At 42.6% G+C, this 16,039-nt stretch overlaps 1 protein-coding gene across 4 annotated transcripts in view; it reads left to right on the forward strand.

The window, feature by feature from the left end:
* LOC143039420 (agrin-like) overlaps window positions 1–16,039 on the forward strand; it is a 375,875-nt gene that overhangs the window by 333,136 nt on the left and 26,700 nt on the right. For 3 of the 4 annotated variants that reach the window (XM_076209437.1, XM_076209439.1, XM_076209438.1), the window contains 7 exons: window positions 6,776–6,910; window positions 7,795–8,038; window positions 8,574–8,738; window positions 8,996–9,127; window positions 10,414–10,532; window positions 11,144–11,225; window positions 11,549–11,938. In XM_076209437.1, coding sequence (XP_076065552.1) covers window positions 6,776–6,910; window positions 7,795–8,038; window positions 8,574–8,738; window positions 8,996–9,127; window positions 10,414–10,532; window positions 11,144–11,225; window positions 11,549–11,938 — 1,267 coding nt within the window. The remainder of the gene's footprint in view (window positions 1–6,775; window positions 6,911–7,794; window positions 8,039–8,573; window positions 8,739–8,995; window positions 9,128–10,413; window positions 10,533–11,143; window positions 11,226–11,548; window positions 11,939–16,039) is intronic. The other variant, XM_076209440.1, reaches the window with a different exon arrangement.

A 16,039-nucleotide genomic window follows, 5' to 3' on the forward strand; every position in this document is an offset into this window, starting at 1 on the left:
TATTCCTAACTAGTTGAATGGTTTCAGAGGAAATGGGCTGCGGATATGGGCTACCTAGGACAGACCACCCACTCACTCGGGATCGATTTGTGTGGGAGAGGAAGAGTGTCTGTAAAATAATGAAAAGATAGTAGTGCACAAAGGAGGGCTATTACCAATAAGCTTTTTTTGCATGGGCGATTAATTAAGGGGCGATTGATGGTGGTGGCTGGGCAGAAACGGGCAGGAAACTAGGACGGCGGCGTAGAGGAATAGTGTTCGAAGTCAAGCTGGCTGATTTACATAACAAGAAAGGGACACGGTAGCGTGTCTTACCGGAATATCAAAGTCGCCTGGCCGAAAAAACATCAATAAGAGGATTGGGGATTTGGTATGGGCTAAGACAGCATCACGCATCATTATCATAAACAAAATGCATAGAGCCCCTGACCCAGGCGGACAACTCATCCACGAGACGACCAGCAGGCGGATAATTCGTCCACCGACAGCGGCGACCAAACGGCGGACAACTCATCCCACTGGCAGGGAACGTTGATTGGTGTTCCGGCAAGACACGTTCCCGCGTCCCTTTCTTGTTATTTATAAATTGGCCAGCTTGGCTTCGAGCATTATCCTCCAACCCCAAGTCTCCTCCCCGCCCCTCCAAAGCCACGACACCTCGAAATATATATCCCTAGTCGCCCGATGGCAGTAGCCCTCTTTTATACACAACTATCTTTTCATTTTAATACAGACATCTCTTCCCCTCCTACCCGCGCGAGAGGGTGGTCTGTCCTAGCTAGCACATAGTCCATTCCTCTAAAGAAGCCATTCAGGCGAAACTAGTTAGGAGTAAAAGTATTTCCCCCAACCCGTGTTTCTTTTACCACCTATCCACATTCATCACAATGTTCACACATCTCCTTTTCTGCATGAGAGGACGGAGAGGGGGGTTCGCCGATTTAGTGAAGCGGCCTTGCTGTGGATGTGCTGTGTCTTGCGACACTGCTACTGACCCAGGGCAGTGGACAAGATACAGGGATGACCCGTCATCCAGGGGGTACCAAGATAAGAGGGAGGGTAGAGTGTGGAAGGGAGTGGAGTGTAATGGGGATGGAATGGGTGGGAATGGTTTTTATGCCTTTGTTTTTTGGCTACCTCCCTTGTAAGGTGGAAAAAGCCTTTAGTATATGTATGTATTATTATTATTACTATTATTATTATCATTATTATTATTATTATCATTATTATTATTATCATTATTATTATTATTATTATTATTATTATTATTATTATCATTATTATCATTATTATCATTATTATTATTATTTTTATTATTGTTATTTTTATTATTATTATTCATTATTATTATTAACTATTATTATTATTATTATTATTATTATTATTATTATTATTATTATTATTATTATTATTATTATTATTATTATTATTATTATTTTTATCATAATTATTACTATTATTATCATTTTCTTTTTTCTTTTTTCTTTTTCTTTACTTCTTATGCAACCCGCCATATTGAACATCCATTACTCATTCCCGTACAGTAGCATTGGGTTCAATGTTCTTTCCACCGCCTCCAACTTTCTTTTATTAGTATTTACCCATTTTTTCAAAGATTTGATATCGTTTTTGGCATCCTTCTTGCTGTACATTCTTCAGCTTATATATCACTTCCTATCCCATTCTTCCACCTACACTGACCAAAGGTAAAGCCTCAAACGGGTCTTGAAAGCTTCAATAATAGTCAAGATACTATCGTCGTTCTTGAGTAAATGATGTTCGTATATGTATATGTGATTCACCATGGTCTTGGATCACGTGTTGGACTCGTGATCGACAGTTATTTTCGTCCCAGAAGAGAGCTCAGAACTCTTATATGACCAATCTATGGTTAATGCTGTGACCTTATAGGCACACACACACCCAACTCTCAACCCACGACACGAGAGTTAGAGTAGCGACTCCTAGCACAGCGATACTGAAATTATTTCAGCCTTGGGCGGGATTCGAACCCGGACAGCCGTAGTGGCAACCAGGAACTCTACCACCGCGCCATCGAGTCGTGTGCGTGTGTTTGTGTGCACGTGTGTGTGTGTGTGTGTGTGTGTGTGTGTGTGTGTGTGTGTGTGTGTGTGTGTGTGTGTGTGTGTGTGTGTGTGTGTGTGTGAGAGAGAGAGAGAGAGAGAGAGAGAGAGAGAGAGAGAGAAAGATAGAGAGAAAGATAGATAGATAGATAGATAGATAGAGAGAGAGAGAGAGAGAGAGAGAGAGAGAGAGAGAGAGAGAGAGAGAGAGAGAGAGAAAGAGATTGTTGATAGGATCTTTATACGAGTGCTTTGGCTCTCAGTCAGGAGGACAATAGATGTTGATCACAAGTCTAGCACCTCATTCGAGACTATGGTAAATCACATCTTTGATTTTATTTGTATTCATTTCGATAATTGATAAACTTGCCAGATTCCTCATTCTCATATATTTGTTCTAACTTCTATATAATTTTATCACATTTCCTTTGTGTACCCATAGACTTTCCACTATCCCATTTTCTATTGAATGCAATGGTTACATCATCTACGTACAAGGTGTGGTTCGAAACCCACTTCTTCTCTCCCTCTTTCCTTATATCAACTCCTGCTTTACTTATATGTTTACATATTGTGTGATCACAAAAGAAAATATGTTAAACAACCATGGCGAACTCTTACATCCCTACATCAGGTCCACCTTCACTTTCTCTACATCTATACATAAGATTTGCTTGTTAAAACCCAAACTTCTTGTCCCTAGTATGTTTTGTAAAGACCGCAATTCTGCATTTTTTCTAGGTCAGATTTGTGTCAACCATTTCTTACGCTTTCTCTACATCCATGAATGCAAAACTTATCGCCTTTTCTTCCCCCAAAACGTTTAATTGGATTATTTGAATGTGAATACGTGAGCCTCACTTTGACTTCCATCCGTTGATACTTTCACCATTCATGGTTTTAATTATTTGGTCTTCCTTTTCCTTTACTATACATTCAATTTTTATCTACGCACTCCATGTTTTCATATTTAATTTAATGTTTCTATTTGGGACGTAATCTGTTTCTCTTGTCTTACAGTCATTAAGAGGGGCAACCTCCATTGGCTCTGTCTTATGTCAGTACATCTTCATCAGAGTCCAAAAGTGGATTAAGTACAAAGTTGATGTTGTAATTATTCTTACCATTTGTGACCAAGGACGAGTACCTGCATGTGGAGGTCCTACAAGATGGACAGTAAAGCTGCCCATATTCAAAACCCGTTAATCCTCACACCTCCATCATGAGATACAACCCTGAGGTGTTAACATTCAATTTCTAGACTGGGCCTAAGATCTCTATAAACTTTAACTGTATTTCTTACACTATACAAAGTCCCACTATAATATAACACAGATATCAGTCCATTTTTTTCCTGGAGGGAACTGTGGGAATGTGGGCCTTCCATTTAGTAAAACTTGAATCAGTAATTCATTTTTCACAATTTTTCTTGTTGTAAACTTCATGCCCAACTTTAATGACTAAACGCTCCAGTCATCATTCTCGCATCTAACAATGTGTGACATATATTATTTAGTTCTTCTATTTGCCACCAGAGCCACTCTAGACTATCTTAGTTATCTTTCAAACAATTCCTCTTTAAGACGACCCTTACAGATGTTGCCTCCTTTTTCCACATCTCCGTTACCATAATCCCCTTGAAAACTTTAACCAAGTCCAACTCTAATCCTCTTATGCCTTTCCTAATTATTTCTATCAATTTCTACTGATCTCTCACTGTATCCCATCAAGTTTACTAGGGATGATCAGAAAGTAATGACAGTCGGACTCGTAGCTGAGAGACTATAAGTGTTGGGGGGGGGGGAGCAAGGGGCAGCAAGTGTTGCCTGTTGTTACATGTTTGAGCTTGTCGCTGTTTGTCTAGCTTACATTTTATCGTTGCGCTGTGCGATTGCGTCATTGTTGGTTTGCCTCTCTAACCGGAAACATGGATTTTTCGAAAGAAGGCTGCAGATTCTACACCTTCACAAGGTGGAAACTCGGGAAAAAAGCAACGGAGATCAGAGAGGAATTGTTGCAAGTTTTTCCCGAGTCTACTCCATCACTGGAAACTGTTTCCCGCTGGATTCGAGCTTTCGCAGCCGGAAAATTGCAGCTAGAAGATGATCATCGTCCTGGCCGCCCTCGGACATCCGTGACCGAAGCAACGACGGTCCGTGCGCGGGCCATCATTGACGAAGATCCAACTGTTACTCTTCGATTCTTATCCTTGGAGCTCGGTGTCAGTTATGGGAGCGCACATGACATCGTGCATGAACACTTAGGGCTGAGGAAGAAGTGTGCTCGATGGATACCTCATTTGCTTACGGAAGAGCAGAAGAGCGAACGGGTGCGGATTTGTCGTCTATGGCTGGTTGAATTCGAGCCAAATGGTCCGAAACGGTTCTCAGATGTAGCTACCGGAGATGAGTGTTGGATTTCTTTCTTCACCACCAGAGACAAGCAGTCTAACATGGTGTGGTTGAGTGATGAAGAACCTCGACCTCAGATTCTGAAGGAAGGATTTCGCAGCAGAAAGCGCCTTTTCACCATCTTCTGACCAATGTGTGTGGATGTAATACCTCAACAGTGTACTATCACAGCCCAGTACTACACTGATCACGTCCTTCCTCGAGTTCTGGAATATCAGGCCAAGACTGCACCAACCCGTCGCCGATCGCGCCTTTTGCTGCACCATGACAATGCTGCCCCCCACAAAGCTCGCCTCACTGTGCAGTTCCTGGAGCAGCAGGGGATCACACTTCTCCCCCACCCACCCTACTCGCCTGACCTTGCTCCCTGTGATTTTTGGTTGTTTCCAAAGGTCAAGGGTGCGATCGCAGGGAAGCTGTTTCATCGCATCCAAGATCTGGCGCGAGCAGTCAATTCAGAGCTACGAGGTATATCGGCCTCTGAGTACCGTGAGTGCTTCATGAAGTGGCGAAAGAGGATGGAACGTTGCATAGAGGCAGGAGGGGAGTACTTTGAAGGAATGTAGGCCACTATTTGGATTTACCTCTGTACCGTGAAAATATATGGTATCACTGTCATTACTTTTTGATCACCCCTCGTACATCGTTCATAAGTGTTCCTCAAACATGCAGTTACTCATCATCGGCCCCACAACCAGAACAAAATTACAAGTCCTGGGTAACACTGAAAGGGTTAATCGAAACTAAGAAAAGGCTACAATTATGCAAGAGAGGGAGAATGAATAAGAGAAAGATATATATATATATATATATATATATATATATATATATATATATATAATACTGATGACCCACTTTCGGAGAAGAATAAGCGAAGATATAGAGATCTGTATATTTCGATCACTTACTGATCACAGAGGATCACAGTAAGTGATCGAAATATACAGATCTCTATATCTTCGCTTATTCTTCTCCGAAAGTGGGTCATCAGTATTATTTTACAAATGTGCTACGACATACTTTGTATACATATATATATATATATATATATATATATATATATATATGTATATATATATATATATATATATTCATATATATATCTGAATAGAATCGCCAATGACGACAACGTCAATCACGTAATTTTCGACAGTTGTCCCCGGACTTGAACCCGGGACTAGTACGTTAGCAAGTCGATGCTTCTACCAACCACGCTATCGAGGCTATAAAATCCTTCAACGTCGGAGTTAATCTACACCCACAGGATTTTAGTCGACTGCTAACTGCCGCCCTAATCTCAATTTCACGAAGGACCAAGCCGACCTATAGGTAGTGGTGAAGTAGGAACGTATCCTTGATGGACTTTCGTCGTTGTAATACCTGAATAAAATCGCCAATGACGTGGTTGGTAGAAGCATCGAATTGCTAACGTATATGCAATTAAGAGCCACATGTTGCTTCATGTTGAACTGAGTAAGAGATCCATGGTCGAGGTTATTTTGTGTCCATATTAAACGATGTAAGATTGTTCTTTTGTCTACTTTTATTCTCGCTGTCGTCAAGTGATTTTTGCTTGATCTGGGAAGGTATTCAGGTAACCTGAGGAATATGATAACCGGATTTATTATTATCAGTATTAACAGTATGAACGATGCTGTCAGTGTTATTATTATGAAGGGAAAAGTAGCATACTTGTTATAGTTTATTATGTACCACCACCAATTCCACACTTCCACCACCACCACCACTACCAGCACAACCACCACTACCACCACCACCACCACTACCACCACCACTTCCACCACTGCCACCACTTCCACCACTTCCACCACTTCCACCACTTCCACCACTTCCACCACTGCCACCACTACCACCACCACCAACCATCAGCCACCAGCCACCAACCAACATCTCCACCTTCACCTCCACCTCCCCTTCCACCTCCTTGTCGTCAAGTTCGTTCTCCTCCTCCTCCTCCTCCTCCTCTTCGTCATTTTTCTTAATAACCCCCTCATTTCTTCTTGTCTTTTTTCTTCCCTTTCGTTACTTCTTTATTTCCTTTCTCTCCTCCTCACATTTTCTTTCTTTTCTTTTCTCGTTCCAGTTATGGGTAATGTCTTTATAAGATTTTTGTTTCTAGTATTTCTCATTTCTACTGTCCTCTTTAAATCTCTCCTTCATCACCTCTGTGACTCCACCCCTTTGGTGCGATATGGTCTTCCAAGGATAGAAGCTCTGGTTGTCGCCACTGAGACGCTGAAAATGTTCCTCCTTCTTCAGGTTCCCGATGTGAGACGCGGGTGGACCCCTGCGAGAGCTCTCCGTGCCAGACAGGTGCCACCTGCGTTCTTCTGCCCACGCACGGATTCCTCTGCAAGTGCCCACCTGGCACCACTGGGACTCTTTGTAATCAAAGTAAGGATGCCAACGGTAGCTCAATTGAATATAAATATGCAGTACAATATATACTATATACAGTAGGTGTTTGTGAATACAAATACAAAGAAAGATACCATATACGGTAGGCTTATGTGAATACAAGTACACATTACAATACATACTACGTATAGTAGGCTTATGTGAGTGCAGGTGCACAGTACAACACATACTACATACAATAGAATTATGTGAATACAAGTACATACTACATACTGTAGGTTTATGTGAGTAAAAGTACACAGTACATACTACTAGCTTATGTGAATATAGGCACACAGGAAAATACAAAATTTATTAGTTTTATGTGAATGCAAGTACACAGTACGGAAAACAGTAGGTTCATATGAGTGCAAGTACACAGTGCAATACATACTACATACAGTAAGCTTATGTAAGTCAAGTACACGGTGCAATGCATACTATATACAATATGCTTATATGAGTACAAGTACACAGTACAATACATACTATATACAGTGGACAAAAAAGTCGAGACTCTGCATCTTGGTTCTTGATTTATTAGAAAAACATATAGATACCTATAGATAATTTTGTGTATGCATACTTTACTGGTTTCCCAAATACTCTTGCCTAAAGTGACTGTTATTGTTTATGTTGATTACTCATTCCATAAAAAGATATGTTACTATTCATGTCAATTCTACTTATACTTATCATTCAAACAAACATTTTATATTAAATTGGCTTATATCTGCAATCAGACAAAAGAGTTGCGTCAGATCAAATTTATCATTCAGCCTAATATAGTCACGTAAAATTTGCCTATATTCATCATTTGGCCCAAAATTGTCATGTCACTCAAGCTTAAGAACCTTCACCCGTCTCCTTCCCCTCTCAAGTGGACCACAACCTACGGGAGAATCCCATTCCCGACTTCATGGGAGATTCCTACCTCGAGTTCGCCACCTTGGAGAACGTGGGCCAGTCCTTCGCTCTCGAAGTTTGGTTCCTGCCTCGCTCACCAGATGGCGTGTTGCTCTACAACGGTCAGATCGAGGGCGGTGGGGATTTCATTGCCCTCAATCTCCGAGAGGGCCACGTGGAATTCTCCTACAACCTTGGATCAGGCCCAGCCCATCTTATGTAAGAATGTCTTCGATGTTTGGTGACTATAATTGTTCCATCAAGTTTCACTGAGTGGAAACCCATATTCTCACAGTAGCCTGCATAGCTCCTTGAGCCTTGTCATAAATCTATTTAAGAACTTATAAGTTAAAAAAAGGCAATTTCAATATTTTAGTATATTTCTGAATGGCATTTTTCCTTTTGAATATTGAATATTTCTGAGTTTTAGAGATTTCCAATGTAAAGAATTATTTATACTTTGACGAACGATCCACAAACACTCACAGAAATGATCAAAAATGAGAATTTCTCCCACCATAATTAATCTACTATTAAGGGGGTGCTATGGATATTAATGAAATAACTTGGCGGTAGCCAAAATAAAATTGGTAAATGTCACCCAGAAGAGAAGCTGTTGAGACAAGTTAAAACCTATTCACTACCGATATGGAATCCCAAAGATAAAAAAAAATTCCTGCGACACCATTATAATTGTGACAGAATATGCTAAAATGTGCGGTGAAATCACTGACGTGCCTTCCTTCTCCTTCAGGACTCCTGAAGTCATCGAGATGAACCGCTGGCACGTCGTGAGGGTCCGACGGAAAAGAAGAAGAGGAACTCTTCGGCTCGACAAAGGCAGGAAGATCCTGGGCAAGAGCAAACCGCGCCTCACCGAACTCAACCTCGGGCTGCCCTTGTACCTTGGGGGCATGGAGTAAGTATGAAGTCCGTTCTGCATACACTCTTTTTTTTTTTTTCTTCTTAATTCTTTTCAACTTGTCAACCATTACCCGTTGTGCGATGTATCTATGATTAAATACTTACGTCCGAGCTCAGGGATCTAAGACTGCATAACCTTACTGCCATCACGCGCTGGTTTTCTAACGGAGCTCGAACTATCCATCTAGCTTCTCATATCAAGACCCCAACACCTTCGACTGCTCGGTTTTCTAATTTGTGTCTCTTCACCAGGAACATCACTTCGGCACATCCGGATGCACGGATCTCCATGGGTTTCAACGGAGCCATCCAACGTCTTATCGTGAACTCGGAAATCCTGGACAATCTGGGAGGAAGAGCTAAGTCCGGCCCTGGAGTGAGGAGGTACGTGTTCCTTAGAGATGAATTCTCACGGATTCTTACAAACTCTCAAAAACTCTCACGAATTATCACGAACTCTAGAAAATTCTCTCAAATTCTCGCGAACTCTTACAAAGTCTCACGAACTTTCAAGAATTCTCACGAACTCTCTCTCTCTTGAACTCATGAAGGTCGCTGGGACTTCAGGTACCAGGTGATCCATCCATTGCATTGGGTCTCTCTTGCAAGAGACCCGCAGCCCCCAGGAAGCCGACCACGTGTATTGGTTGGGTGTTCGGGGAAGCAAGATGACATGTTCACTGGCTGGTCAGAGATACAACGATGTTCTTATCTGATACAGAGTCTGAACACATCGTAATAATCTAAATGAAATCGTCTAGAGCTTAGTCAGAACTTGATTGGTATTTCTGTTGGGTGGTCCTGCAAGATGGACAGCGAATCTGTCCATTTTCGAAAACCCGTCTACCCCTCACCCCTGTCTGGAGGTGCAGACCTGAGGGGTTGACACTCGCTAGATCTTTCTCTATCAACTTTTATTGTATTATTTACATTTTTTACACACGGAGAGCTGACAACCAGTGACTGCTCCCCTCCTACTCCGTTCAGTCTCACATTAATACAACACAAGCATCAGTCCAAAGTTTCTTCGCAAAGAGAGCACAAGGACCTTTGCCAGTCACTGTGGGGCTGCAGGTTTTCCACAGTGTAAAACTTGAGGCAACTGTTATCTACTATATGACTGTGAACAGCTGCCCAGGATGTAACACTTCACCCCATACCATACAACACATAATGGAAGACTGCATTATACACAATCATGCACGCAAACAACAAAACATACACTCTATAAAGGATTTGTGGGAAAACCCAGTTTCGGCTGTAGCATTCCTTGGGGAGACGGGACTGCTCGGACAGACAGTCTAGGGAACGACAACAACAACAACAACTATATGACTCCACAACAGTTGTCGAAAATATGCTTTATGTGATGTTGCTTTTATCGATGTGAGAAGAGGAGCTTTGTGACGTCATGTCGACATAGTGATGGAGTAAATAATCGGTCTGTTAGTGACCTTTCCTTGCTTTCAGTAAATTTAATGAAGATGTATTATATATGAAAAAGACTAAGTATTGAAAATTTTGAAAAACTTCTCAGCAGCTCATGTTTGTGGTAAAACTACCTACTGTTAGCGTAAAAATTATTTCTATCATTTATTTGATCTTATTCTATTCTATTTATCAGAATTCTTTATTTCTTTTTCTAAATGTTATCCTCCCTATCTGGACAGATATCGAGGACCTCCGTGCCAGTACAACCAGTGTCTCAACGGCGGTGTGTGCCAGCCTTTCCTGAACAGGTTCATCTGCAAATGTCCTCCGATTTACACAGGGAAATTCTGTGAAAAAAGTGAGTTTGAAGCTTAAAGTTGTACTAAGACAAACCTGCATAAGGAGGTTCTATGAATATGCTGTCTGTGGATATCAAGAGTGACTAAGAAGTATGTGAGGGTGTGGAATCAATCAGTCAGTCCGTTGTTCCAGGTCTCTTGCAGGAGATCCGTAGACAAGTTCAAGAAGTGTGGGGAGGAAGAGGGAAGAGAAAGGAGGCGAAAAGGATCAGAATAGGATGAAAGAAGAATCTGAAAGAGTGCCTGAAAAAACAACACAGGAGTGGATGGATTGAATAAACTGGTGGGGTGACTGGAAGAGGAGATATGCATAGGAGAGGAAAGAGGAAGATGAGGAGGAGGACGAGGAGGAGGAGGGAGAAGGGGATGAGGATGAAAGCGAAGTGAAGGAATGAATGGAAATCACAAAGGAAAGATACCAAGAGAGGATGTAAGATAAAATTTTCCTCTTTTTTTTTGTGATTACTTCCTTAGACCATTTAGTAAAGGGAACTGAATAGACTCGACAATGAAGACGGGTTGGCAACCTTGTGTATGAGGGGATCCGTCGTAGATGAAGATATGCTAATATAATACAATTATTTATCTTTACTTTTATTTTTACTTCCAGAAGTAGATGAACAGGTCATGACTCGCCCTGTCAAGTTCGATGGGAAGACGTTCTTGAAGTACCCCAACATGATTAATCGCATGTAAGTGTCGTGCCCGAAGACCCTCTTTCCTCCTGAAATAGTTTGTTTCGTGAACTACTAATAGAAGCCACAGTTCGTGTATAGTAGCCTCTTACTAACCCTTGACATTTACTATTTTAAAAAATTTACTAATATCTACTGGTTTACCCATTGCTATAGTCTACTTATTGTTGTTGATTAACACACTTTGCCCACCTGTTCCTAGAGTTTGTCCGTAGATTTTTTGTGAAAGTTAATACTTAAATATGCTTTATTTTAGTTCATCGCATGCCTACAGTCGGTTTACCAACTAACGATTTTAACTATTCTAACACTAACGATAGCGTCACTAACAAGACCAACCTCACATCGGCTGAGTTCGATTACTACGACCTCGCTCAGCCTTGGTCCGAGGTGGACCTCAATTACCCTTCGGAATATGACGAAGACGTGGACGATCTCGCCTTCCTCGAGGGCGAAGACTACGAGGACGAGGAGGAGGCCGCTGAGGAAGAGAAGCTGAAGGAGGAGGAGGAGGAGTTGGAGGAAGCCTTGGTCAAGGAGCAAGTCACTCCATCTCTTGAGGGTGAGATAGAGGAGGAGGAGGACGAGGAGGAGAAAGAGGCGAAAAAGGAGGCGGACTCGCCTGGAGGACTGGCGACCGTCCTCGAGTCTCCCTTCGAGGGCGAGATGAGTGATTATCAAAATATGGACGACGTCGAGGAAGACAATGGGTAAGGACGACATTAGAATAATGAATTTATTTATCCATTTATTGATCTATTTATTTGTTTATTCGTTATTATGTTGAGGCTCTTGTTCCCTGTAACAACACGTCCTCCTAGGTTATTTACACACACACGCGCTCGCGCGCGCGCACACACACACACACACACACACACACACACACACACACACACACACACACACACACACACACACACACACACACACACACACTGTGATAGAGTTCCCAGCAGCCACTACGGTGGTCCGGGTTCGAATCCCGCCCAGGGCTAAAGTGATTTTAGTATCACTACGCTACGAGTCGTTACTCCAACTTTCGTGGGTGGGGATTTAGGTGTGTGTGTGCATGTAAGGTGACAACATTACCCATAGATCAGTCATATATGAGCTCTGAGCTCTCTTGCGGGAGGGAAATAGCTGTCGATCACGAATCCAACACGTGAACCAAGACCATGCTAAATCACACGCACACACACACACACAAATCTTCTTTGAGTAGAAATCAGTCTCCAGTCATAAAAAAAAAAAAACATCGTGCCTCTGGTCCTTAGGGGTGTCTCTAAAGTCTTCAACGTGTCGACCATGCGCATAAAGCTTATGCAATCAGTACTCCATAATGGGAAAGTGGGAGAGTGGGAGAGTGGGAGAGTGGGAGAGAGTGGAAGATAGGGGGAGGAAGGGAGAGGGAAGAGAGGCAGCTTTGCAAGGGATAATTGTTCTCTGTGTAGCTAATGACTAACTCTTAATACATATGTAAATGTACTTGATATGTTTAAATTACTCTCTTTAACAACAGCTATTCACTTGAGTGAAGCTACGTCCCTTTAATCCTGTTTCACAAGAACACCCTCCAACACCTTCTCCTTTCATAGTAAACTTAATAAGAAAATTTGTACCTCGGTTAATACTAGAACATCTACAGTGGAATGAAGTGTTTTGTACATACGTGCATACATACATACATACATATATAATTATATACGTACATGCATGCACACATACATACATACATACATACATACATACATACATACATACATACATACATACATACATACATACATATATACATACGTACATACAGTACATACAACCATACATACATACGTACATACAACCATAAATACATACGTACGTACATGCAATCATACATACATACATACATACATACATACATACATACATACATACATACACATACTTATATCAAAAGTCCTCTTCCTACTTATAAGTGGGGTAGCTAACCAAGAAACACACACACACACCCTCCAACTATCCCAAACCCATTTGCTTTCTCTTTTATCTCAAGTCCTTGTGGCTTAAGGACCACGAAGGATTAAATGGACACGGGTCTTGACAGGACAGTTTCCCTCTGCTTAATATGATCGCCTGGCGGCAGAGCGCTGCGTCCGGGTTTTGACTTCAACATCCAAGTAATTAGAGTCGTTAGTCCTCTCTGCAATGATGACCTTCGTTGAGTGGAGGAGGAGGAGGAGGAGGAAGAGGAGGAGGAGGAGGAGGAAGGGTAGGACAGAGGTAGGAGGAAGGAGCTTAAGGAGGGGGAAGGAAGGAGGGTGGAGGAGGATGGGAGGGTGGAGATGGAGGAAGGGGAGGGTAAGGGGTGGAGATGGAGGAGGGGAGGCGGAGGAAGTGGAGGGATCGAGTGGAGGAGTGGAAGGGTGGAGATAGATAAAGAAGGGGTGGAGATGGAGGAATAGAGAAGGGGATGGAAAAGGACTAGAAGAGGATGGGGTAGAAGAAGAAGAGGTGGGAGAGGAAGAGGAGGAGTAGGAGGAGGAGGAGGAGGAGGAGGAGGAGGAGGAGGAGGAGGAGGAGGAGGAGGAGGAAGAGTCTGACCTTCGACTGAAAACAATTGCCTGGCGTTTGGTAGAGTAGAATGTCAAATGACCTCTAGTTTGATTTAGCCGAATGTAATAGCCCGTGGACATACAGGAGGCGCCTTAGCTGCAGTTGAAGCCGTCACCTTTGCCCTACGTTCACAGAGAGCCAGTTGAAGTAATAGTTACCAATAGCTGCTGGGATGAAAACTCGGGACTTTAGAGTTATGGGACGGGACCGAAGTCGACATTGCCACAGCCGCGGGATAAAATGAAACATGTGACACGAATTGTAACGAAGGTTGGGGTCATTTCGGTGACCTTGCTCACTGGGTCATGTCCCAGATAGCACCAGCCGGTTCCAGTCGTCAGGGGAGCGGTTGAGGGGGGGCAGGGGTCCATGGGGATAGAATTGGGGTTCCCCTACGGGACACTTCCCCTAACATGTCCACTGACTCACAAAAAAAAAAAAAAAAAAAAAATCGTCCGAGGTCAGGTTGAATAAAGACTTCAAATTTGTTCGCTTTATTGGCGGGGCTAATGATCGGGGCCACCCGTGCAATTGCGAAGCTTAATGATGGTTCCTGGTCCTTTGGCGCATGCGCACAGCGGCCTGAGCTCGTTGGCTTGATTGCTCGTTGGGACGCCGTTGTTTGTGCTTGTCTGCTTCAACGTGACTGGACCCAAAATTGGAGCCATCACGGGACGGCCTTACGTGTCTGAGTGTGTGAGTCTATGAATCTGAGTCTGTGTAGCTGTGAGTCAATTTGTGATTGTTAGTTTGTGTGTGTGTGTGTGTGTGTGTGTGTGTGTGTGTGTGTGTGTATTTGTGTGTGTACATAAGCACACACGCACACAGACACACACACATACACACACACACACACATACACACACACACACACACACACACACACACACACACACACACACACACACACACACACACACACACACACACACACTCAGATACGCACACACACAGATACACACACACATACACAGGTCGTAATCCAGGTTCTTTTTGTAAGGTTTGGCACGGCTCAAGGCTATCATCTCTCCTTCATAATAAGCAGTCGCTAAGGTAGAGGTTCGAGTTATTGCGGTGAAGCTAATTTCCATTTGTCACAATGACACACAACTTGTCGGATAGCTCGCCATAATAAAGACTCGGTGAAATTAGAATAGAGACTGAACTAAGCCTACTGCCCTCGGGGAACTATCAGGTCGTAACCCAGGTCGTTCCTTTTGTGGGGTCTGGCATGACTCAAGGCTATCGTCTATGCTTCATAATAAGCAGTCACTAAGGCAGAGGTTCGAGACCTTACGGTGACGCTAATTTCCATTTGTCACAATGACACACAACTTGTAGGTGAAATTAGAATAGAGACTGAGCTAAGCCTAGTGCCCTCGGGGAACTACCAGGTCGTAGACCAGGTCGTTCCTTTTGAAGGGTCTGGCATGGCTCAAGGCTATCATCTCTTCTTCATAATAAGCAGTCGCTAAGGCAGAGGTTCTAGTTCTTGTTGTGAAGCTAATTTTCATATATATATATACATATATATATATATATATATATATATATATATATATATATATATACATACACACACACACACACACACACACACACACACACACACACACACACACATATATATATATATATATATATATATATATATATATATATATATATATATATATATATTGTACAACACTTAATGGATCCCATAAAAGTAGGTGGCAATCCTTCTTTTATACATGTTAAGTTAAATTTGACTGCAGACTGGGTTAGAATCGACTTCTTGATAGACTCAAGTTTTCTAATGAAAGATCTCGGCTCATCGTGGGGGTGGGGTGGATAAAATGCTACTGTACGACGTTTTGCTCATCTTAGAGTATTTTCAACATACATACATACATACATATACCAAGGCTTTTTCCCCCTTTCAAGGGAGGTAGCCAAAAAGGGAAAGGCATAAAAACACTCCACCCATTTCATCCCTAAATACACTCCACACCCCTCCCACCCTCCATCTCATCTGAGCACCTCCTGGATGACGGGTCATCCCTGCACCTTGCCCACCGCCCTGGGTCAGAAGCAGTGTCGCAAGACACAGCACATCCACAGCAAGGCCGCTTCATTTAATCGGCGACCCCCCCTCTCCGTCCCCCCTTGCATATAAGGAGAGGACGGGGAGAAATCCCTTCGGGCTGCGTCAAAATTTACTCACACATACTACCCCA

The sequence above is a fragment of the Oratosquilla oratoria genome, chromosome 26 (genome assembly GCF_046742065.1).
Source record: "Oratosquilla oratoria isolate Oo_2021 chromosome 26, ASM4674206v1, whole genome shotgun sequence".
In the NCBI taxonomy this organism is placed as follows: domain Eukaryota; kingdom Metazoa; phylum Arthropoda; class Malacostraca; order Stomatopoda; family Squillidae; genus Oratosquilla; species Oratosquilla oratoria.